The sequence below is a fragment of the Cheilinus undulatus genome, linkage group 14 (assembly GCF_018320785.1).
Source record: "Cheilinus undulatus linkage group 14, ASM1832078v1, whole genome shotgun sequence".
NCBI lineage: Eukaryota > Metazoa > Chordata > Actinopteri > Labriformes > Labridae > Cheilinus > Cheilinus undulatus.
In genome coordinates, this window is record NC_054878.1 from 44,356,548 (window position 1) to 44,381,444 (window position 24,897).

Consider the following 24,897-nt stretch of genomic DNA (forward strand, 5'->3'; position numbering starts at 1 on the left):
TTAACGTTATTTCAGTGGTTTCATTATAAACTAAAACTGCCAATAATACACTTTAGGAATGACAAAGTTCCTTGACAGCGGACAGGGAGAATGATGATACAGTTCATGTGTAAATACTGCAATGTCCTTAACTTGGACCCGTATTTATGCCATTATGAGTGCAAAATGCAAATTTTTTAATGATGAATACAAACTCATTCAATATATTAAAACGAGTACAGCGTCATTCAATTTTCAACCCCTAACCCACTTAGTTGTGGATCCCAAATAATGTGTGGACTTGCCCCAGATAAAATTAGAAATGCCGCCATCAGGTGCTGAGAGGGATTTGTTTTCTTATTACACAGAGCACTATGGGCCCCCTATTATGAACGGCAATACCTTTTTAATCTAAGGAATTATTACCTGCAAAGCATTCCTATGAAAGGAAAAACTACGTTTTTTGGTGCAAAGTGTAGAATGACACTGTGGAAGGCCTCCAGTGATGAAGTCTGGTAGTGGTTGCTTAGCTTCTCTACGTCACGAAGAACCCTTTTATTCAGCTAGAGTTTCTCCACTTTGTAGAGGGCTGCTGAACCTGAAATGACAGTCAAAAAGAGAAAGAGAAAATATATGACTTTTTTATTAATCCATTATAACAATCAATCTCAAAGACACTATGTAGCCATTTATGGCAAAACCTTAATGCAAATTGAGAAGGAAAAGTCTAAAGACGTCACAAAGCTCAAGCAACTAAGCTGTCAAAGTGTTGTTTGAGCATACTGTTTTACCTCAAAACCATTCTGATAGAGGCAGTTATAATTATAAGAAATTATGAACTTATACAAACCTGGTTGAAACCACTTGTTTGGGTCTGTGGAGACTTTATCAACATGGAGACATTTGGGGTAGAGGGGGTCGTCATGTATGTGGATATCCTGAATGTGATTCGCTGTTGACTTCCATTTCGCCACCTTCTCTGGCCCCGTCTTTGATGAAGTGGCTGTCCAGTACATCTGATTCTTTAAGCCAGACAACCACTTTGACACCACCTGACACTCCTTGTTCTTGGCCAGGGCAGTCAACTTTTTGGACAAACCTATTTGGGCAAAAAAAAGTGTTCAAGTGGTGCTAAATTTTCAAATCAAGTACTGAATTCCAGCTCAAAATAAACAACAATGATTACTCTTTTCAAGGTGCCAGACATCATAGTACTGTGTGATGTTCTTTTCCCTCAGGAACTTCTGCACCTGGGGGTGGCGGTCCGTCACAATGTAATCTATGTCCACCTGGTGTGACTGAAGATAGTCTAGCCCTCTTCTTAGGCCTTCTTTTTCTATGTGGACGCTGCCACCAACTTCATTACTCTGTAAAAAATGGGCAAGAGTGTGTGGATAAGTGAATTTTCCACTTAGCATAAAATACTTACTGACTCTGTCCACAAAAAATGAGTCTTACCTGAACCAGCTGTAAATCAATTATTTTGTTGTCATCCAGGCTCATGAAGGTGTAACTCCCATATTTGGCAGAATGTCCTGAAATGTAAGAATATATAATGTCTGTGTCAATTCTATATGTTGCTTCAACAAAAATGAATGTTTTTAATAACCAGATAGTTTAGTAATAGTTTAACATTAACAATGCCACTTGGCAATGTTTGAATAATCACCTGGGGAGTCTGCCCTCATGTCTCCACCCACTGCAACTTTGCCCTTCTGTTGAAGGTCATGAAATGTGGCCTCTTGATCCTTCTTCCACTTGTGATTTATGGAAGGTTCAAGATACATCCTTGCATGCCTTCTTTTATTTTTTCTTTTATGTTAAAACTGAAAGTTGATGAAATACCTTTTTAAGTTGAAGAAAGGATGCTCCAGTGAAATAGACACCGGCAGACATTTGCAAATTGCCAACAGGCGTACTGCCCCTAACTGGCTGGCTCTGCCACTTTCTGGTGTACTGGCAGTTGGGACATTGCTGAGTGAAGGCCACATAGGTCCCGAGTTTCCACTGCTGCACGTCACAGTCTCGTTTGCACAGTGGACATGTCTCAAAGAGCTCCCTGAGGCAGCTTTCAAAGACGATGTATTTTGCCTCATTGTGATGGCCGGCAGATTCAGTCTCACTAAGAATAAAGAACAAAAATAGTAATCAGCAGAATAACAATCAGTAGGCAAGATAGAAAGATTTTAGAAATGTTATCTTTCCTACTCTAATAATTCCTTTACCTCAGTAGAGATGGTTCTGTGACGGATTCCCCAGGCTGATAAGTAGAGTCGTGTGGTTCCTGGATATCAGACATGCTTTCTCCCTCCTCCTCCTCTTCCAGATAATCTAGGTGGGGCCTTTTTGCAGGTCTGACACCAGGTACAGCAGCAGGAGCCTTTATTGGTGTAGATGATGAGAGTGGTGACCCTGTGTCTTGGGAGGTTGTAACACTAACACAGGAAGCGATGTACTGAGTACCTGATTAAGCACAAAGACATTACAGTTTTTACTATGTGATAATATGAGGCAAAGCTATATGAATTATTCTGCAGCGTCATACAAAATTATAGTCAATATATTGTACATACCTTTACTTCTCACATGCTCTTTCAGCGTACCATAGGACAGCTGGGTCCCAACAGTCACAGTGGAGGCAGAGGACAACTGTGTGCCAACAGAAACCACATCCATGACCTGGTCTGAAACAGGGATTTGTTGCCTGAGATCACTTCTGCCAGCACTGGTAGTGGGGGCTTGTTGTGATGTACTCTGATAAAGACAACAGGAAAATAAACATTAGTACTCAGAATTAAAGGGGATTTAAAAGCATTTAAAACACTAAAGGTTTTGGTCCCATCTAACACAAAAATCCCAAAACATGAGCCTTATGGTCAGCAACAGGAAAGAATTCACAGTGATATCGATGCAAGATCAGTATGTGAGCATTGCTATGGTGTAGCTTGTGGTAAAACAATGGATGTATTTATTATATCATTAACTGTTTAATAAATCAGAGCTAAACAAAAAAGGGAAAACGTTCGAGGCTAACCGCGAGCATGACCGTGAGCATGAACGTTAGCCTATTTGTCTTTTAATCAGCACAAGTCCAGACTTAGTAATGTAAAAGTACACAAAGTTTCACGGCATGGTTTTGGGTAAAAAGGGCGGATAGTTTTGAAAACAACTGATGACAAAGTTTAGCACACATTAGCTTCCTGCTGACCCACGGTTCGTTTTAAAGTAATTATATAAAGTGACTTGTGTCCTTCGGGAGCGCATACAGAGTAGATTTATCGTCACAGCCAAAAAAAAAAAACACTTACGAATAAGTTTTGAAGACATGCTGACCGGAATAAATTCACACGAGAGCAAGAATCCAAACCGTAGCTATAGCAACGCAGCGGCGTATACAACGCCGGGGAGGGGGCGTGGCTGAGAACGAGCTGCCGGGAGCGCACATAGACATAAGAAAAAGTAGACGCCGCGTCGACCGCTGCTACCGATTGGCGCTGACGAGCCGTGGGGCCGCCATCTTGATCCGGTCACCCGCTCCACTCAGCGTAATCCGTTTTGCTGGCGCAATGAAGTGTCAGCGCATTTAATCAATCATAACTCGCTGAATACTTAACTGATTTTCACGCGTTTTTTTTCCTGCAAACGTCATACATGTAGGTATGATACAGGGCACATGGTTCTGTGTATTTTAATAGTCATAGTGGGCTTAACAGTAATAGAATATTCTGATATGTGTTATCATATCTCTGCTATGGTCATCTCTGCTCAACCTGACCACGGAGGCCGGTAATCTCGTTTGCAGTTTTTATGTAGAGACGCGTTTCTGTTGATGAAATGAAATCAGTAAGGTCCTGAAAGGATCCTCAACATCGTAGCATTGTATGCAAGTGTTAAAATATGACTTAGTATAATATGTCTCCTTTAAAACATTAAAGACAAATTTAAAAACAGTCAAATGTGTCAGACACTGATGAGTAATGTTTCCTCCCACAGAGCTCAGATTCACCAAAACTATGATGGGATGTTTCTAAGAGCTGATGAAGTTCTGTTGGATAATTGTGGGTTAAGATTTCACATTTAGGTATGTCCTGTAGTTCTGCCTTTGTTACCTACAGATAGATGCTTTTGTTCTCCCACTATGATTGAGTTTTCCTCAGTGGTGAACAGCCTCATGGTCTTAACTTTGGGCCTCAGTGTTATTGATACAGGCTGTGGCTTTGTGGTAGAGGGATGGTAGGAATCTTATTTCTTTACTGGTGTAGGGGCAAGTTTTGTTATTGAATTAGGATTACAAAAGTTGGATTAGTGTATAGGGGTCCAAATGATGTATTTAATACTAACCTCTTTTTGTGAAGACATGTTAAAAAGTAAAAATAAAGAAAAGAAACAAAAGAAAAAAAAGGGGGGGGTGAAATGGGGGTAAATGGATAAAAAGAGCCAGAAATGTCCAAAAAGGGGCCTTAAAATGTTGTTGAAAGAGGTTAGAAAACAGCAAACATGGTTTAACAAAGGTAAAACTGGTTAAGAGTGGCAAAACTGGGGTAAAAGGGGCAAAAATGGAAGAAAAACAGGGAAAAGGTGGTAAAAATTGGTTAAAAGAAGCAAGAACGGCAGAAAAAGGGTGAAATGCGCTTTAAAATTGGCAAAGATTGATCAACAGAGACAAGAATGGCAGAAAAAAATGGTGAAAATGGGTTTTAAAAGTGGAAAAAATGGCAAGAAAGGGGTGAAAAAGGGTTTCAAAGTGGAACAATTGATCAACGGAGGCTAGAATAGCAGAGAAAAAGGTGAAAATGGGTTGTAAAGAGGAAATGGCTGAAAAGGGGTGGAAGGGGGTTTCAAAGTGGCAAAAATGGCAGAAAAAGGGTTAAAAATTGGCAAAAATTGATCAACGGAGGCAAAAATGGCAGAAAAGGGATCAAAGGGGGTTTAAAAGTAGCAAAAATTGATCAATGGAGGCAAGAATTGCAGACAAAATGATAGAAAAGGGTTGAAATGTGGCAAAAATGGCATAAAAGGGGTGAAAAGGGGTGTCAAAGTGGCAAAAATTGATCCATGGAGGCAAGAATGGCAGGAAAAGTGATGAAAATGGGTTTTAAAAGTGAAAAAATGGCATAAAGGGGTTTAAAAGTGGCAAAGATTGATTAATAAAGGCCAGAATGGCAGAAAAAATGGTGGAAATGAGTTGAAATGTGGCAAAAATGGCAGAAAAGGGATCAAAGGGGGTTTAAAAGTAGCAAAAATTGATCTAGGAGGCAGGAATGGCAGACAATGGTGATAAAGGGTTGAAATGTGGCAAAAATGGCATAAAAGGGATAAAAACGGGAGTCAAAGTGGCAAAAATTGATCAACAGAGGCAAGAATGGCAGAAAAAGTGGTGAAAATGTGTTTGAAAAGTGGAAAAAATGGCTGACAAGGGATGAAAAGATGTTCAAAAGTGGCAAACTTGATCAACGGAGGCAAAAATGGCAGAAAAAGTGATGAAATGGGTTGAAAAGTTGCAAAAATTGCAGAAAATGTTATAATAATTGTTTTTTAGGGCGCCAGTCTGAGAATCATGAGGAGTACTTGACTTTTGTAGTTTTTGAAAAGAAAACAACTCACTGCTGTTCTTTGTTCTCCTTTTAATTTAGAAATGTTGTCAAGCTCTGATAAAACTTACGTTTTCGCAGCATCCACGCTAAACTCTTCCGCCATAATTGCACAGGCCTCTTGCTGCTGCTTGCTAACGTCACGACTCTGCCGTGCCTGAAAGTACTGCCCCTTGTCGCTGATTGGTCCTGTCACTTTCTAACCGGGCCCAACAGTTCAGATGGGAGCTTTGCAAGATGGATTTGCCAGTGAGAAACACGGAAATGGGCGTATCCATCTGCTTTGCAAGGTTATGTTGTACATGCTCTACTTGCCATAATTTTGCTATGAGGAGAAATGGTCGTGGGCTCTTATGGGTTAACACATTTAATCACATTGTTTACACTTTTATTTAATTTCTGCCTATTGTTGCTTCTGTTGACCCATTGTTAGAACTATTAGCCCATTTATACCACTTTTGACACACATCGTTGCCCATTTTAACCACATTTAACTATTGGCAATGCACATTTTTGCCAGTTTAACCCATTTCCATCATTTTTTTGCCTATTTTTCTGCCTCAGGTAATTTTTTTTGGCCAGTTACAACGACTTTTTTCCACTTTTAAACCCCATTTTACCAAATTTGCCCCCAGTTTTTGCCACTTTAACCCATTATTGCCATTCTTTTCTTATTTTTGCCTCTACTGACACATTTCTGCGACTTTTAAAATCCCATTTCACCACTTTTTCCACCAATTTTGGCCATGTTCAACCCATTTTAGCAACTTTCAAGCCACTTTAATTCTGCTTTTAATGAATACGTGTTTACATTTTTAAGAAGGCTGTAAACTAAGGCACAAATGAATAAGAAAAGATGTTTGGGATATTTGTTGCTTTGATAACAGGTTAAATGTATGGATACCACAGCGGGCCCCAAGTTTGAATGGGTCCCAGAAAGCTCCCCCCTTATGAGTGGCCCTGCACATGAATATTCTAGGATGTGCTTGGCTGTGTTCAACCACCATCAGGCCCAGTGGGGGTCCCCGGTCCCTGGCACCTTTATTTTGAGGGTCGCAGACCGAAAAGGCTGAGAACCACTGCCATAGAAGACGGACACAGGACAGACTTCTGTGCTGTCATTCTTTGAAATGTGGCGCATGCGCAGAGTGTTTCCGAGGACCAGCAGCGCTGCAGACGGTCACACACCCTCTCTCTCTCTCTCTCTAACACTGTCAGGGATGTCCGTGGAGCTCTGTGGATGCAGCTGATGAAGAGGACGGAATATTTTTAGTCTTTAAAGAAAACTTCTTCAAGGTCAGTGTGTTCAGAAACGTCTGTCTGTGTTTGAGTGTGTGTGTGTGTGTGTGTGTGTGTGTGTGTGATGGGTCTACTCTGCTGAGCGGACTACACGGAAGTGTCTGCCTCTCTGCAAACATTCACAAAGTTGAACACACGTCTAAACTTCTTATCCTTCTGCATCCTCTTCTTCTTCCTCTTCTTCTTCACACCGAGCTTTGACTCTGAACTAGTCTCAGAAAGTTAACCCGGTAAAGTTTACCTTTGGAAACCTCCACATTCAGAAAAGAACGCGCTTCTCTTTAATAAACCTCGACTTTTATCGCGTTCATTTGATGCTTTTGATCCAGAATGAATCTACTTATATTCCAGTGTTAACTCCATTTAAATTAAAGTTGATAATGGTGATTTTGGCTGTTATTTTGGAACAGCCCTCCCTCGTTAAACACGCCCTAAACTTCACCGAGCCAGCACCGAGGAACACGGAGAGACAAGTCTGAACCCTCCTCTGATTTCATCACTCATGTTCGCTGAAATATTCACCTGGAATCATCTGAAGTCAAAGGCTTCAACCGAATCAGAGGAGAGAGACGAAAATGTTGGAGTCTTTACTGAAAGTATAAAAACTTTAAATGGAGATTTTATCACGGAGAAATAGAGAGAAATCTGTTCTCACATCTGCATACATGCTGTTGTTGTTGTGTGTTTGTGTGATATCCTGACCAGACAATAGTGACATGCGCACATCAGTCGACTGGACTTTTGCCAGCGCTCATGCCATTACAGATTCATTTAGCCAATACAATATATAGATGTAATTAAGACCGAAAACTTAAGTCCTTAAAAGAGACTTTAATGTTTAAAAGATGAAGATGAACAAGGAAAAAAAAGTCTGATAGTCCTGCCTAAAACTCCACAACTAATACATGCAAAATTTACAGCTGATGTAGGATGATATCTAAGGCCAGCATAGGCTGGTTTATATGTCTGATATAGGATGATATCATGGCCTATGTAGGCCAGTATTATTGCCCATTTAAAAGGCTTATATAGACCAATAATAACATCCAATATGAAGGCTGATATTTATGGCCAGCATTAGTCCATGTTTATGGCCGATATGGGCTGATGTTTACGGCCCACCTAGGCTGACATTTATAGCCTATATAGGCCAATATATTTGGCTGCCAATATTTATTGCTGATATAGTCCAGTATTTATTGCAGAAATAGGCCTAGCCTGATACAGCCTGATATAGGCTGATGGTTATACCTTACACAGGCCATATTTTAGACTGATGTAGGGCAATATTTATGTCAGATTTAGGCCAATATTTATGGCCAACATAGGCTGATATTTTTGGCCAATATTTATGGCTGTTATACTGGAGTATTATGGCTGTTATAGGCTGATATTTATGGCTGATATCCACCAATATTTTAGCCTGATGTAAGTCATTGTTTTTGGCCGATGTCAGCCAGTATAGGCTGATATCTATGGTAGATCTACACCAATATATCTGCCAGTATTTTAGGCTGATTTTGGCCAATTTAGTTTGATATTAACATCAGCCCATATTTAAGGCCAATATTTAAGCTGAAATTTACAGCAGATAAAGGCCTATATTGTAGGCTGATTAATAGGTTATTCATGGCTAATAAAGGTCTGTATTTATGGGCCACATAGACTGATATGTGTGGCTGATAAAGGCCTGTATTTACATGCCACATGGACTGATATTTACGGCAAATAAAGGTCTGTATTCACGGGCCACATAAGCTTGTATTTATGGCTGATAAAGGCCCGTATTTAAATGTCACATACGCTGATATTTGTGGCCAATAAATGTCTGTATTTATGGGCCATATATGCTGGTATTTATGGCTGATAATGGCCTTTATTTACATGTCACATACATTGATATTTATTGCCAATAAAGGCCTGTATTTGTTTGCCACATAGGCTGATATTTATGGCTTATATAGGCCAATACTTACAGCTGATACAAGTTGGTATTTACAGCCGACAAAGGTCAATATAAATCTCACGGGTTAATATTTACAGGAGATACAGGCTGATCTTTACGGCAGATATCTATGCGTATATAGCTGTGATGGGCCAATATTTACAGCGTTAGTTGATAATATCAGCAGATATTTTTAGGCTATCTTTGCCAGTATTGAATTCATGTCAATAATATTGTACATGTCTGATGATAATAGTGATGATGATAGTAACTGTTGGGATGAAGATGGTGAGGATAACAGTGATAATGATTATGATGGTAATGATAATAAAGCTAATGATAATTGGGCTCTCTTTGTGCTGTAGCTGTGTGTTTCTGAGCCGGTCTGTCCGGTCTTTTGGTCCATGTCTCAGGCTTGTTTTGCCCTCATCTCTCTCTCTGAGCAGATACACACTGCTGATAAAGATCACCTAGTACACTCAAACACACACAGATAATTGCATGTTATTGTGCAATGACTGCATGTACGTGCTTTTTTGTTCGGCAATCTCTTGCTATTTAGACACACAAAATTGCTTGCAGAAATTAACAGGACTCTGATTCGCTCTCTGAGGGTTGGTAGAACCATCTCAGTGAAACTAACCAAACAGAAGATAGTGTTTTCTCTTTATTTTTTCTTATACAGATAGTTGATCAAACAAGAGAGAAATTGTTGACATTGTGGTAGTTTTAAACCAAAAGAAGGAAAGGATCCACTAAACTGGTATTTAAAACTCCAGTTTTCCTGTTGGTGCTTCTCCAAAGGAAAGTTTGAAATCTTGAATTATTCTTGATTTGTTTCCTTTAACCTTTATGGATAATTCTATTGAAGCATCTGTCTGTTTTAGACAAACACCATGCTAAGTTAGATCCATCATTACAGTACATTCATCTAAAGTAGATGTGCCAAGCGGGAACAGGTTAGATACTAAAAAATGGAGGTTGACTGATTATTATATTATATTCACTATGCTAGATTTCTGCTGACATCTCCAAACGTATCCATCCATCCATCCATCCATCCATCCATCCATCCATCAGTAAACATCCATCCATCCATCCATCCATCAGTAAACCATCATCCATCCATCCATCCATCCATCCATCCATACATCACCCATCATCCATCCATAAACCATCCATCCATCCATTTGTCCGTCCGTCCATCCAGCCATCTAGCCATCCATCCATCCTTACTCCCTGGGTCAAACACCTTCTGGAAATCAACATACTGTTTATTACTGTACAGTAAAAAATGCTCTTTCCTATCTGGCAGTTTCAATATTCAAATATAGATCTCCGATCAGATTTGTCAGATGAAGTCACACCTCTATAATAAAGTGAAATGCTACAGCTGTTTGGGGATGTGATTTTGAATCATTCTCTCACTGTGTGCTACTGTGTAATCAACAGAGGTGGAAAAAATACAAATATGTACTTGAGTAAATGGCAATTACTCAGGTTAAAACTTCCTCAAGTAAAAGTAAAATTACTGATTTAAAACGGATCCCAAAAAAGTACGCAACAAAATACTAAATCAGGATAGTTGTTTTCCAAGTATTTGCTGTGGTGTTGCTGTGGGTTGTTGATGCTTTTAGATGATAGTTATGACAGAAATAAGAACAACAGATTCAAAGATAGAGTTAAGTTTAAAAAAACAAAGAGGAAGAAGAGCCACTTCCTCTGGAAGTTAAATGGACTGGAAACCAGTTTATACACACAATAATCCAGTCACCATAAACCAGGTTGTCACAACACTTCATATACTGTGATCTTTTTCAATGCTTTGTGTTTTTAGAGCCTGAGTCCACTTACCAAGGCCGCCCAGCAAAATCATGACCCATATTTATCTGTGATAACCATAATTTACATTTAACCTGATTAAGAATCAGTCTTATCAAAGCAACGAAACATCAATCATTTATCTATGCTGCAGAACAATATAGCCTTTCTGAAAATGTAAACCTCTTCTCTGAAAACAGAGTTACCTTTATATCAGTGATGTTAACAATGTGGATGGACACACTGAACTAAACCATTTAAAAAGCAATGCCAGACTTCATAGCTAAGCCATGATGTGCCAGTCAGGATGCTGGAAAATAAAGTAGAAGGAACTGAAATAACTTTAAGGGAAAGTTACCAAATTGTTTTTAAAAAATAAAGCAAAAATGGTGGCAAAGATAAGTGGTTACAGAGTGGCAGAAATGGGTTTAACTAGCAAAAAATGGCAGAAAAATGGTGAAAAGCGATTAAAAAGTACCAAAAATTGGTTAAAAGTGGAAAAAATGTGACAAACATGGGCAATACCGGCACTCAGAAATAATTTGACCATCAGAACCCAGTGATAGCTTAATGCACTTTTCAGCTCCTAAATGGAGTAACCATTAGCCAGGATAGCTAGCACCAATGCTACAGATCAAACTCACATGCATTGATATCATAATAAATCCCAGATGGGGAGGGCCCACTCTCTGATTTCTTCAGCAGCCATGTCGACTCTGTGGGCAGGCCTGACAGTTGTGGTGTACTTTTACCACCTCTGTGTGCTTGACGCCACAGCGAAAACTCAGACCTCCTCACCACAAGTGTTCAAGGCTCATGTGCCCTACTGAAAGGATAACTGCTCATCAAAGAAAGCCCTAAACCAAGTTATGCCTTTAATTTTGGCCTCCATAAGTCAACCATGCAATGGTCAGCCAGCACTTCACCACAGTTATCTAGTAGTGTTTTTAATGTGTGATTTAAATATGTGTTTGTATCTGTAGGTGGCGGTGTGATGCCTGAAGACTCTCTCAGCTCATCCCATGGTGTCCCCATGGATGAAGGTAAGATTCCTCTCTTCTTTATGAGCCCAGTCTTTAGAAACACTGTGGACAACTGGGAGGCCTGGACTGGCCTGTATGCAAAAAGGCAAGGATGGAATGTTTAATCAGCTTCCAAGGATGACACTGTTTGCAATCACGTGATCCTGAATGCTTCACGGGGTGCAGGAAGAGGGGAACAGCCGTTAGGAATGAACCGGAATTTACAGCTCTGCATAGACCTGTGCACTGCAATTATCATCAAGAAATATCCACATACACTGAGGACAATCCTTCAGCTTAACTGCAAAGTGTTTTTTTCCAGTTTAACTGAGAATCAATGTCACAAATTGTCAGTTCTGCAGACCTTCTTGCGTTGTCTAGCCAGATGAAGGGAGACAAGAGTCCAGAGCAGGGGTTTCAAAGTGTGGAAGAGTGAGCCTCCCCTAAGAAGAAATTATTCATTTGGTAGACCCCCACCCACAAAAAGGATTCCAATTTTAAAAAATTAACAACAACATTTCAAACATTTATGTCTAATCTTTAAACATTTTTAACATTAATATATATTTTGGATATTTTGGTTTGCAAATGTCCTTAAACATCTGCCTTTCCCTCTTTTTCAGTTATAGTGCTATTAAAGACCCCTTTTTCCTTTTTTTTTTTGGCCATTTTACAGCTTCTTTTATGCCTCTTTTTCCCCATTTTTATCCTATTCTTGCCCTTTTTCACCTTTTATTCATTTAAGCTACTTTTTATCATTAAATATCCCCTTTTCTAATTTTTTTGCTAATTTTTGCTGTCTTTTTTCCACTTTGTCCCAATTTTTGTCACTTTTATCCCAATTTTTGGCCTTTTTTTTTACAAGTTTTTGCCAGTTTTCGTCCGTTTAAGCTACCCATTGCCATTTAATACCACTTGTTTCATTTTTTCCCAATTTTTGCCCTTTTTACATTTTTTTGCCACTTTTTCCCAATTTTTGTCACTTTTATCCAATTTTTTTTATCCAATTTTTTTAACCATGTTTTGCCACCTATGTCCATTTATATCCTTACTATCCTTTGCCATTACATTCCACTTGTTTCTTCTGTTTTGACCATTTTTGCCACTCTTGACTGCTTTTTGCCCATTCAAGTCACTTTCCACCCACTTTTTTGTCACTTCTCACCCGTTTCTGCTACTTCCTGACCATTTTTCCACTTTTCCTCCCTATTTTTGCCCTTTATCACCCATTTTTGCTGCTTTTTGACCATTTTGCCACCTTTAACCTATTTTTATTGCTTCTTCAAGCTGTTTTTGCCACTTTTCACCTCTTAGATTGTGACTCTTGCAAAGGTATTTTTCAACAATTCGGCTCTTTGGTTGAGTAACACTGCTCTATAGCATAGTCCCTATAGTAACTATAAGTCTATCCATTTTGCCCAATGCACAGCAGAGGTTCGCAAAGCAAATCACTTTTTTTCTGGTTTATGGTTCTGCGCCTCCCCTGATGCTCTGTGGCGCCCCCTAGGGGAGGCCTGCCTCACACTTTGAAAACCACTGGTCTAGAGGATTTTTGCACTAAGCTAAGAGTCCCTTTTACATATAAAAAAAAATCCCTAATTCAGTCAGTACCACTCTGTCAAGAATCACACATGATTTGCAGTATATAAATTCTCTTTTTTGTAGCTATTAATTTGCTGTCATTGCTACTATTTATTTTTGGCAGTATGGCTGTTCTGCTTTTCCACAAGCCTATGTGGAAAGCATCAAGCAGGAATAGAGCATGTTTCTGCTTTATCTGTGCCTACAAGAAAAGCCTGAGGCAGGGAGAGAAGCAGCAACAAACCCAGAGCAGAGCAGGCATCCATGACAGCAGAGTGACATTAAGTCGGATAAAGCATAGAGGAGGAGCTGGTGTGGAGGAGGGTTGCAGAAGGCAGCTTGCAGAGGGAGGAGTGAAGCATAGCCAGGCTAGAACGGTTGAGTGCAATTAACCAATAGCGTGCTAAGAGCGAATCAGCTGGCTGTCAGCTGATGAGGGCATGTGTGAGATCAGCTGATCTGAAATATATGGCAGCGCTTGATTCTGTAGCCTGCCTAAATTTTATACACTTGATTTTTGTCCCAAACATGCTTTTAAATATAACAGTGAAAGACTATTGGCTGAATAAACCTTGTGGGGTAAGAGGCCGAGTGTTAAAGCCACTCGTCATGCATTCAACCTTTTTTGTTGCAAAATGGATCTACAGTTTTACTTGGTGGAGATGACTCTGCTCCCTGGGTTAGTCAAGCAGCATGCCTTGACTTTCCAGGGAGTGCATGGCTAGAAACCCCCATCGCAATTAGATTATTTTCCAAAATCATTCAGTCTTAGTCCTTCATGATATAAAGCGAAGCTTCATTTAAAAAACCAAACTGGTACCAAATAAAGAGCTTTTTGGGAGCCAAACAACCAGCTTTACTAAGCTGAGCCAAATGATCTGGATCTCTAAAGAGAGAGATTTCATTACAATGTGGAACCATAGTGCTATTCCTGTCTATTTTAGGGGATGGTCATAAGAGACTTTTTCCATCTATATCTGATAAATATGTGTTCTGATTTTCATGATCTTATCCATGCCCAGACTGATTTCCGGGGCCCAGTGTAACCACAAAACCACTAAAATACTTTTTCCACTGGGGGAAATGTCTAGGATGTGTGCTGAGTTTTTGAGTATGTTGCGGACCCCAAATTAGCATTTTTATTTGCTGAAATAATAATAAAGTCTACAGTTTCAGTAGGGTCCTCCCTCTGAGGTTGGTGCTTGGGCCCTAAAAAAGGAGGACGGCTTAAACTGCCCCCTCCTCCCAGTAGCCAGTCGGGATCAGACCACCATCCCTAATGTAACATTTTGGGAGTTGTATGGATTTTCTCAACCCCTAACCCTCTCCCTGGGGAATTTATCTGAAATCCACAATGCACTAAAACTCTGTCACTCTGTCACTCTGGGGTGACAGGAAGCGGCCAGCAGGGGGCGTGTCACCTCTCCACCCATCTCACTGATTGGATTAAGCCCCGCCCCCACTCCTGTCAGAGCTGCAGGTAGAGGTGAACAGACTCAGACCTGATCAGTCGAGGTTTCAGCTCGTCTCTCTGCATGCTGTGTTTAAGGTAGGCTGGGATTTTACAGCGTTTTTTAATTCAAATTAGACTGTTGGTGATCTTTGTGAGGCGTTTGTGGGAGCAGGAGCGTTAAACATGTGTGCAGGATAGCCAATCAGAGAGCTCCATCCTGCAATATGAAGCAAAAATAATCCCAGGTAGGATGGAACTGACTGCACACCTTTGGTTTTAATCTCATGTTGTTTTAATGGTCAGTTAAGTTTAGTCAGCAGTGAACCTTCATCACCTGCATCCTCATCATCTGTCCGTGAGGGAGAGAGAGAGAGAGAGAGACTTCCTGTCAGTCTCAGTCACTTTACTTAAAGCTAATCTCAGGTCACATGACTAGAGTCTTTATCTCCATGGAAACATGCTGACTTTAAAGGTGTTACATAAGAGAGAGTGGTGATCATCACCAACAACACAATGTCACTCATTGTAACACTGGTTTATACTGGTTTATACTGGTTCAGACTGGTTACTACTCTAATAACTGAATCACTGCTGGAATTAGTGCTGTATGGTTTGGTTCTAATGTGCAGTTGTGATTATTATCAGGGCTGATGCTGGTAGCGATGTTTTTCATGAACTACTACTAACTGGTTTGATTTTTGTGAACGTTAACTTCCTCATCAAGAACAGGGACCAGAATCATTTTACCAAACTGTGGTTTAATTCTAGCTTCACTGTAGAGGGGAAAGTTAAACCATAGAAAGCTTCATAGTGGGGATGGTGTGTTTGTGTTGATGTCAGTGTTTGCCGTGTTGTCTGATGGCCAAAAAGCTCAATTTTGGTCTCATCAGACATAAAAACATTCTTCCTCTTGACCATGGAGTCTCCCACATGCCTTTTGGTGAGCTCTAGTCCAGATTGAATCTGAGTTTTCTTCAACAGTGTCTTTCTCTTTGCCACTCTCCCATAAAGCTCTGACTGGTGAAGAACCCGGCCAACAGTTGTTGTCTGCAGAGTCTCTTCCATCTCAGCTGCTGAAGCTTGGAACTTCTTCAGAGTAGTCAAAGGTGTCTTGGTGGCCTCTCTCACTAGTCTCCTTCTTGAGGACGGTCTGATCTAGGCAGATTTACACATCATATTCCTTTCATTTATTGATGATGGATTTTTTTGTGTCTATCTCCTGACTTATCCTTTTGATTAACCTTTTTCTGTGAGTTGCTTGGAGTGTTCTTTTGTCTTCATGGTGTAATGGTAGCCAGGAGTACTGATGAACCAGTGACTGGACCTTCCAGACACAGGTGTCTTTGTACTACAATCACTGAGACACATTCACTGCACTCAGGTGATCTCCATTCCTCTAATTATGAGACTACTAGCACCAATTATCTGGACCTGTTGAATTAGGTCAGTCACTTTGGGGAGGGGGGGGGGTATTTGTGCAGTCTTTGGTTTTACATTACATCTTTTATTTATTTGACATTACTTTGTTGGAATCTGTTTTCACTTTGACATTACAGAGGTTGTTTTTTTCATTTTTTTGTCAAAAAATGCTATTTTGCCTTTTAGTTGGCACTATTAACATTGAAACAGGCTGCATTTTACTGAAGAAACCATAAATACGCAAATAAATTCTATTATAGTTAGGGGTGAGTATTTAGGTCAACAATGGTGTTAGTTTTTTCTTGCTTGAATTTACATTGGCTGATTTTTCAGGCCCCTAATGAAAAGGCCCCTTCCTCTTACCCTCTTTAACCTTGCTGGTTCAAGGTGACTTTGTACTGGTTTTGCTGGTCTGATCAGACTGGTGTTCATCAGTGACTGAAGCTACATGGGGGTCGGTTTTGGTTTAAGGACACAGACAGGCTCAGGTGATGTGAGGAGTCTCTCCTCTTCCTGACAGGGATTAACTCTCTGCTTTAATCCCCGTTATTACAGATTAGACTCACAAACGTTTACCAAGGTGAGCGGTTGGATGTCTGTAGTCTTGTTTGAGGTCATGTGATCTCAAATGCTCTAAAATCAGATATGGGGCTGGAAGTGAAACACCGGGTGGGAGTCCATGTTATATCTGTAAACAAACATTTTGACAAAAAGCATTAATTGACGGGTTTTTATGACTAATTTGAAATGACAGCATAAATACACTGACAACAGAAATGATATCTGGATCCATAATGCTCTGATGAATGAGGACAGAAGGACTTTTGCTCCGCAGTCTGCTCTGTCTCGAGGTCTGATTTCCAAAGCATAATGCTTCGATCTTCTTCAGGCGTCACCTAAAGCTTTCCTGGATTCTGTCGAAACAGCACAAAGACTGTGGTGAAATTAACCTCCTGAGACCTGAGCTTTTGTTTGGAATGCCTCTTTAGTTTCAGCCACTTGTTTAGGACAGGTTGTGTCTTGTCTTTGAACAGTGGGTAGTTTTTACCAAAAATGATGTCTGCAAATCCCCTGAAGGTTTTGTTCCTGAAGAAACAGCACAGCAAGTATCACTGTAGGTCACTGAGAGAGGTATGGTGGAGTCTTTTTCATGCTATTTTGATGATGGACCACAAGGTCTTGTTAAAGCCAAACATGAACAAAGTTTCCACTGAAAGCTTTGAATTTCATGGAAATTTTCCTCTCCAAAATCCTCATAAATTCCCTGGAAAATTCAAAGAAATTGCCTTAAATTTCAGTGAAAGTTCTTCAAAATATTTTCAAAGTATTTAATAACAAGTACCCCAAAATTTATTTATAAAATGTACTCTGTTGCAGTGAAACTTTATCATGAATCCTAAACATTCCAATAACAAAACCAAAATATTCCATGCAAATTCCTGAAAACTTTCAAGCAAATTCCCTAAAAAACTTACTCACATATTACTCAAAATTTCATGCAGATGATGAAAGCTCCTCCCTAACATCCAAACAAAACTCCAAAATTTTTCAATAAAAACTCTTGAAAATTTGAAAGGGTCACCCCTCCCAAAATTCCAAACTAAATTCCCAGAAGCTGACAACTTATTTTCCAAAGTCTGATTTAAAAAAATATAAAAATTAAAAAGCTTATTCTCCCCCAAACTAAAATGAAATTCCCCAAAACTGCAAATACATTTCCCAAATTAAAATGAAAATGGCTGAAATGTTAAAAAAAAAAGCCCCCCAATTTTTCAAAATTTCCATGGAAATAGCAAAAAGCAAATTCCCTAAAAAACTCCAATCAAATTCTCAAAAAAAAAAAATCAAATACCCTAAAATATCTGTTAAAATGGCTGAAATTTTTTTGTAATGCCCAAACAGTTTTTTTTCCAAATTCCCACGAAAATACAAAAAATCAAAAATCAAATCCCCCAAAACTCCAGTTAGAAATTTAAGATTAGAAATTTAAGAACAAAATCTTATAAAATCCACCTTTTTATTCTGACATAATTTTAATCATAATCCTATAAATCTACGGTTTTCATCTTTCAAAATTTGAACTTTTTCACGTACATTAGGGCTGAACAATTTCAGAAATAATCTATCATACTTCCTCTAATAATGCACTTTGATACACAATTATCTCCTAAGTTCCTTATCTTATGTTTATTCCTAAAATCAACAAGCTATAAATCATTCTGTATTACAACCGACACAATATTAGACTAAACAAAGGCTGGACAATTTAGAAAAAAATGTAATTCTTGTGATTTTGACTTGTTTTGCAAATTGGATATGAATTGTTGCAATGAAGGGAGTAATCATTTTTATGTCATTCTTATATTAAATAAGAAAAAAGTACAAAAATTCTACATAATGACACTTGAATGATTATGTGAAATGTAATGCATAACATTTCAGCTGCAGAAAAAAGTTTCAAACTTCTGTTTTGACAAAAGTTTCAGGTTAATGAAATATTGCATCCTCTGGGATTAACTTTAATCGAGTTTGCCTGTCTTCTTTTTGAGCCTCATTTTTTGCCATTTCACCAAACCACCTGTTTAATAAATGTGACACTGCCCCCTAGTGGCTACAGACGGAGCTCTGTGTTGCTCGGTAATGAAGCGCCGTTCGGCTCGTGTGCAGGTTGATGATAATCCTCAGCCGGGAAACAAGGGGTTAATCCTCCCACAGCGAGGCATTCGAGGCACGCAGGAACTCCAGGCCTCCTCCTTCATAATCCCCCCTCCCCCGTCAGGTGTTCAGATTCTGAGTGAGTCAGCCGCTGACACCAGACCAAGAGACAGACAGGAAGTGATGCGTCTCTTCAGGGACGTGTCAGCACTAAATGTCTCTTCCTGTTTGGTTTGAAAGTCAGCAGTGAAATCTGATTATTCTCTTAGAAAAATCTTCAGACTGAATAATCCAAATGTAGTCACTGCGAGCCCTCATTTACCTCGCCTTTTACTCATTTTCAAGTTTTGATCATGCACCAAACAAACTGCAACACCAAAAGTGAGCTGGAGCCCTCATGAGTGGGTTTATTTTTGATTTACGCCCACGTCTTTTATGGCTTCCCATCCACAAACGATCAAATAAGACCTCTGCATCTGTGGTCCTTCTTGAGAGATGATCTGATTGGTCGTCTGCAGTCACAGCTGGAGTCTGTGGCATCAGGATGAGACGTCGTGGCTGAAGAACAGCGCTGTGTCCCCAGAACAGTCGGCCATTATTCTGCATCGTAGCCCCGCCTCCTTCGAGACCCAAACAAACAGATGCTGCTCTTAGAGTGGCTGAAGGCTGCAGAGAGCGCGCTCTGTCCGCCACTTTTTCACTCGAGACAGACAGATGAAGAACAGATCCGAGAGCAGCCACCATCATCTTTAATAAAATACAGAAAAAAACACATTAAGATCAAATAAACTTTATTTATAAAGAAATTTATGGAAAAACATATTTTTATGAGGGGGTTCACACTGGCTTTTATTACCTGTGGACTCCCTGCAAGTTCCTCCTTAGGTCTTCTATCAGAGAGAAGAATATGTCCTGCTGCAAAGCATACTGGGAATATGAGTCTTACTAGGAAGAGGAGCACATTGTTTTAAAGGGGACATATTATACAAAAAAAAAAAAATCACTTTTCCAGGCTTTTTTTAACAAAAATACATGCCCCTGGCCTGTCCACAATCCCCTCATGTGTCAGAAAAATCCTTTCCCACCCCACTCTCTTTTTTCACCATTCAAAAAATGTGTGCTGAAACAAGCTGTCCTCAGATTTTCCCCTCATAATGTCATGTGGGGAGTTAGCCCCGCCCCCAGGTTCGGTTGGCCCTCCCCACTTGGAAGAAAGTTCTGCCCTCCTCTCCTGATCTTCCTCTTCCAGAAGAGGAGGATCAGGACAGCCACATCCATTAAGCCACATCCATTTCCTGAGAGGGGCGTGGTCAGGGGCAGAGTCAGACAGCTCATTAACATTTAAAGCCACAGACACAGAAACCGCTAGTTCTGAACAGGGCTGAAACAGAGGGGTTTTTAGACATGCAACATCCTGTACTGTGGTGTTTTTTTAGTAAAAAACTTCACAGACGTGTTTTGGGGACCTCTGAGACCAACATAAATGTGTCTTGAAAGGAAAAAATATGTTCCCTTTAAGTTCCCCCTCAAATCTTCTTCATGCAGGCTCCACTGCGTTGGTTTTCAACACTCATTCAAAGAAATCAAAGAAGAGAAAATATTAAGAAAGAAAACAAAATAAAATCTGACATGAAACATGAAAAATAGAAACATCTCTGTAATCGTCTTTGATCTCTAGCATATATAAGTTCTTTGCTAGAAATTAAATAAATATTTGGCTGTAGTTTTGCTGATAAAATGTTTTATAAAAGCAACAACTAGTTTGGTTTGTGATGATGTGAGTCCTGCAGGGATCAGACGCTCCTTAAAGGTCACTGCTTCAGTCACACTGTGGTACCGGATCATCCAGATCAACATCAAATATTTAAGATTAAACATGATCAAACAAACACACGCAGAGCTCAGAATGAAATAACCACAATGTCAGAACTCTCTCCAACATGAAGTACTAAATACAGTTGATGAAAAATAGTCTGTTTTTTGGTTCTTTATGTTCTAACTTTTTAATTAGTTCTGATTTTCATACATTTTTCACAGGCCCTCCCACAGATTTGACTGGGCCCCTGACTATCCCAGAGAATGGGCCCTGCCCAGGGGTGATTTATTGATGATATCAGTCAAGTGGGTTGGGTCAGTTGTATTGGTGCTAGCATCCTGGCTAACAGTTACCTCAGTTTGGAGCTGAAAAGTGTGTCAAACTATTAATGGGTCTATTTAAGTGATTTATTTGAGCCTCTTATAACCTTCTTTAACCACTTTTCAACCCCTTTTATAAACTTTTATGTGCCACATTTTTTTCCCATCTATTTTTGCCACCATTTGACTGTTATCTTTTTACCATTTTTTCTGCAGTTTTTGGGACCAATTTTTTGCTACTTTTTAACCTCTTTCCACAGTTTTCTACTGTTGCCTCTGTTAACTATTTCTGGTTACTTCTCTCATCCAGTGGCTCGTAGCTCTACCGTCAACCAGTGAATGGTAGCTCTACTGTCACCCAGTGGATGGTAGCTATACTGTCACCCAGTTGATGGTAGCTATACTGTCACCCAGTTGATGATAGCTCTACTGTCACCCAGTGGATGGTAGCTCTACTGTCACCCAGTGGATGGTAGCTCTACTGTCACCCAGTGGATGGTAGCTCTACTGTCACCCAGTGGATGGTAGCTCTACTGTCACCCAGTGAATGGTAGCTCTACTGTCACCCAGTGGATGGTAGCTCTACTGTCACCCAGTGAATGGTAGCTCTACTGTCACCCAGTGAATGGTAGCTCTACTGTCACCCAGTGGATGGTAGCTCTACTGTCACCCAGTTGATGGTAGCTCTGTTGTTGTGACTTTGTTGTAGGAAAACCTAAATGTAATGCTGTGAATGTACATGCAGTGTATTACAAGGATAAATATGAAATTATATACTTGTGCTTCTCCCACCTGTGCATATTGGTGTGAGTGCTCTGACAATGATTGTTTTAGGATGAGATATATAAGGATAGAACAGGAAGTCATCCTCATCCTCCTCTGCCTTCTCCTGCTTTTTTCTTTAGGTCACTTCCTGTTTCCTTTACTTTTCACTTGTTTCTGCAGAGTGACTCCTCCTCCTCCTCCTCCTCCTCCTCTCTCTGTAGTTTGTGGATCTTTTAGTGTGTGCAGACCGGTGTAGCATTCAGGAGCTGTAGGAGAACTGAACGTTCTCCTTTATGGTGTCATTGTAGAGTTCATTAGGAGAGTCAGGGCTGATGGGGTACCAGAGAGCAGCAGGAGGTGCTGTGGTGAGGTGTTCATGTGCAGATGAGGAGGTGACCATCTCCTTCAGGAGTGTCGGGGGGGAGCGGCGTCTCACACAGGTTTTTTTCCGCCGCTGGTTTGGTGAGTCTCTGAGGAGTTGTGAAGACTTTCTCCCTTCAGTGAAACTTTAAAAGTCTCAGTTTCATGACTGAGTCAGACAATGATTCTTTGGCTTTTTCTTCAGAATATAATCCTCTCTGAGTTTCCCTCTTTTTCATGGAGATGTTTGATTCTCTTCTCCTTTCACTGACCACAAAGATGCTCTGATGTTTGTCAAGGCTAACGGCTGGAAAGGTCAAACTCCACGTGTGTTTGAATGTAAACTCTGAGCTCTGATTGGCTCTCTCTCTCTCTCTCTCTCCTTATCATGTTTAAGTGGCTGGAAGCCATAAATTCTCTTCCTGCTGGGTCAGTGAACGCCTCGCTGACTTCAGACTGGCAGGAAGCCAAGCAGGCAACGGACAGCAAGAGCATGTGTGTGTTTGAAGTTGTTTTCATTCAAACACTCACAGTCTCATGTGGATTTGCTCTGACCAGAGCCGAACGTCAGAAAATTGACTTTTACAACAGACGGTTCATTCATTTTAAGATAATCTTCACCGAACAGACATTAAACAAAGAGGAAGGAGTGGATTTTTAACTTATGCTTTAAAATGGAATCCTTGGAACTAATCTAGAGGGTGATTTAGTATTTCATGTTTTAAAACTGAAGAACAAAAGCATGACTGAGCTCCAGAGATCCTGTGTGGAGATGGGACAGACTTCCAGAGGGACAACCATCACTGCAGCCCTTTACTAATCTGAACTTTATGGCAGAGTAAAACACATGAAAGCCCCCTCTAAATGAAAGCCAGGCAGGCTCACATGTTATTCATTTTCATGTGAATAACTTGACAGAAGTAGAGTGTTTATCATCGCGCTAACTCAGCTTAGCCTGCCATACTGCTGAGTTTACACTGTCAGGATCTTTGAATCATCACAGACTTAAACCAAGAGAGTCATGAGTTAAAAACACTTTAAAACAGTAGCTTAAAGGCCGGCTCAGACTACTCGAATTCAGACAGATTTAAGTCCGACTGCAACGTTGCAGCTCATCGTCAAAACTCGATTCAACAAGACTAGCATGTCAGAATTTTTCTAACATCGTTGTCTAGTTTGACACCCTGATCTGACGTCAACGACGTGAATCCTGATACCTGCCAACAGGAGAACATTTGCTCCTTATCTTTGCATTATCATTTACAAGATTTACCACTTTATATCCCCTTTTATTCCCTAAAACTAAAGTGTGAAATTTATTTTATTTATTTACATTATCACATGCATACCTTAAGTCCTACCTGAAGGAGAGCCAGTCTGTATTGTCCTCCTCTTGACACATCCATGTTATCCATAATCCAGCCAATAACTGTTTCTTATTTTCCTTTTTTTGCAAGCAAAAGACCACTAAAATCACACAGAGCACTTCTGTTGTAGAGTGATTGACACTCTTTGACCCGCCTCCAGCCAACCTGTGAACCTGAGACAGTGGTGACATCTAGGGATGGGACCAATCCGATCCAATATTGGTATCGGGTCCGATATGGACATAATTAATAGATCAGATATCTGACTGACGCCGCCGATCCAAGTGACCGATCCAAATCCATCCTACAGTTTGCGGTAGACCATGAACGCACCGCAGTGTAACACAAGACTATCTGTGTGTAACTGAGCTAGTATTAGTTAGGATGTTCTTAGCGGTATAATTACCTGGTCGATGAAATGTAAATCTATATTTAGAATAGTCAGAACTAGTCTAAATATGAGAGAACACAAAGAAGAGTGGGTGTAATGTTAGCTTGATAACGGGCGGTGCTAGCATAGAAAGCTAGCGCTGCCTGCCTTCGTTCCTCTTTGCAGATTAATATCGTGCTTTGATACTTGGCCTCTTTTCACTTTGGGTGAGTAGTCATACATGAGCTTAATCCTCGACAGCCCACATACCATTTTACTTCCATTTACTACTTTGGAAAACTGTCGTACCGTGGTCTTCCTACTATACGCTAACAGCTTAGCCACCGCCGAGCTTCTCGTTGTTAACATCCAGTGAAGGGTCAGAGAGGAAGGCTACGGCCATTAACTGAAGCTACAGCGGTCTCTAGTGGTGGGAGGTTCATTAAAGAGCATTATAGACAGGGATTTCAAGCCCGTGTTTATAAAAAATGGTAGGTAATTAGTTTAACCGACTAGTAAATCCCTACTTGAGTTATGCTATTTAGGGTAAGCATTGTTGTTTATAACTTATACTCAGTTGTTGTTTATTGGATAATGCTGATATTTATTTTTTAGTAGTAGTTCAAATAAATTTGTTTGGAATACATTTAAATTCAGTTCATTTTTACATTTGTTTTTTTGCTTTTTAATAAGAGGAGCTGGGTGGTCTACTACAGCCTCATGTAACCTCACACATTATACCAACAACAATAATAACAGTTAAAAAAAAAAAAAAAAAAAAAAAAAAATATATATATATATATATATATATATGTATATATATATCGGAATCAGCATCGGTATCCACACATATTTATCGGAATAAGATCAGAACTGAAAAAGGTGGATCGGTGCATCCCTAGTGACGTCAGCATATGGTGAGTGGTCTGGATCACTCTTGTAGTGTGGCCAGGCTGTCGGCCAAGACGGGAAGAATTTGGTCGCGTAGTCTGGCATGGTGCTGTCGTGAATGACCAAAAAAATCGTGTGGTCTGAGAACAAATGAATTCAGCATACAGCATGTTAAAACCCCATAAAACCAATAGAGATGCTTTGCAAAGTGAACACACTCATTGCATGTTGCTGTTATTACAG

The 24,897-nt window shown here is 40.0% G+C and overlaps 1 protein-coding gene across 1 annotated transcript in view; it reads left to right on the forward strand.

The window, feature by feature from the left end:
• The first annotated feature begins 6,729 nt into the window (after window positions 1-6,729).
• Window positions 6,730-24,897, forward strand: part of LOC121521254 (pleckstrin homology domain-containing family G member 3) — a 58,106-nt gene continuing 39,938 nt past the window's right edge. Inside the window, exons 1-2 of the mRNA XM_041805085.1 lie at window positions 6,730-6,866; window positions 11,619-11,678. Of these exons, the coding sequence (XP_041661019.1) occupies window positions 11,630-11,678 (49 nt within the window). The 5' untranslated portion in view covers window positions 6,730-6,866; window positions 11,619-11,629. The remainder of the gene's footprint in view (window positions 6,867-11,618; window positions 11,679-24,897) is intronic.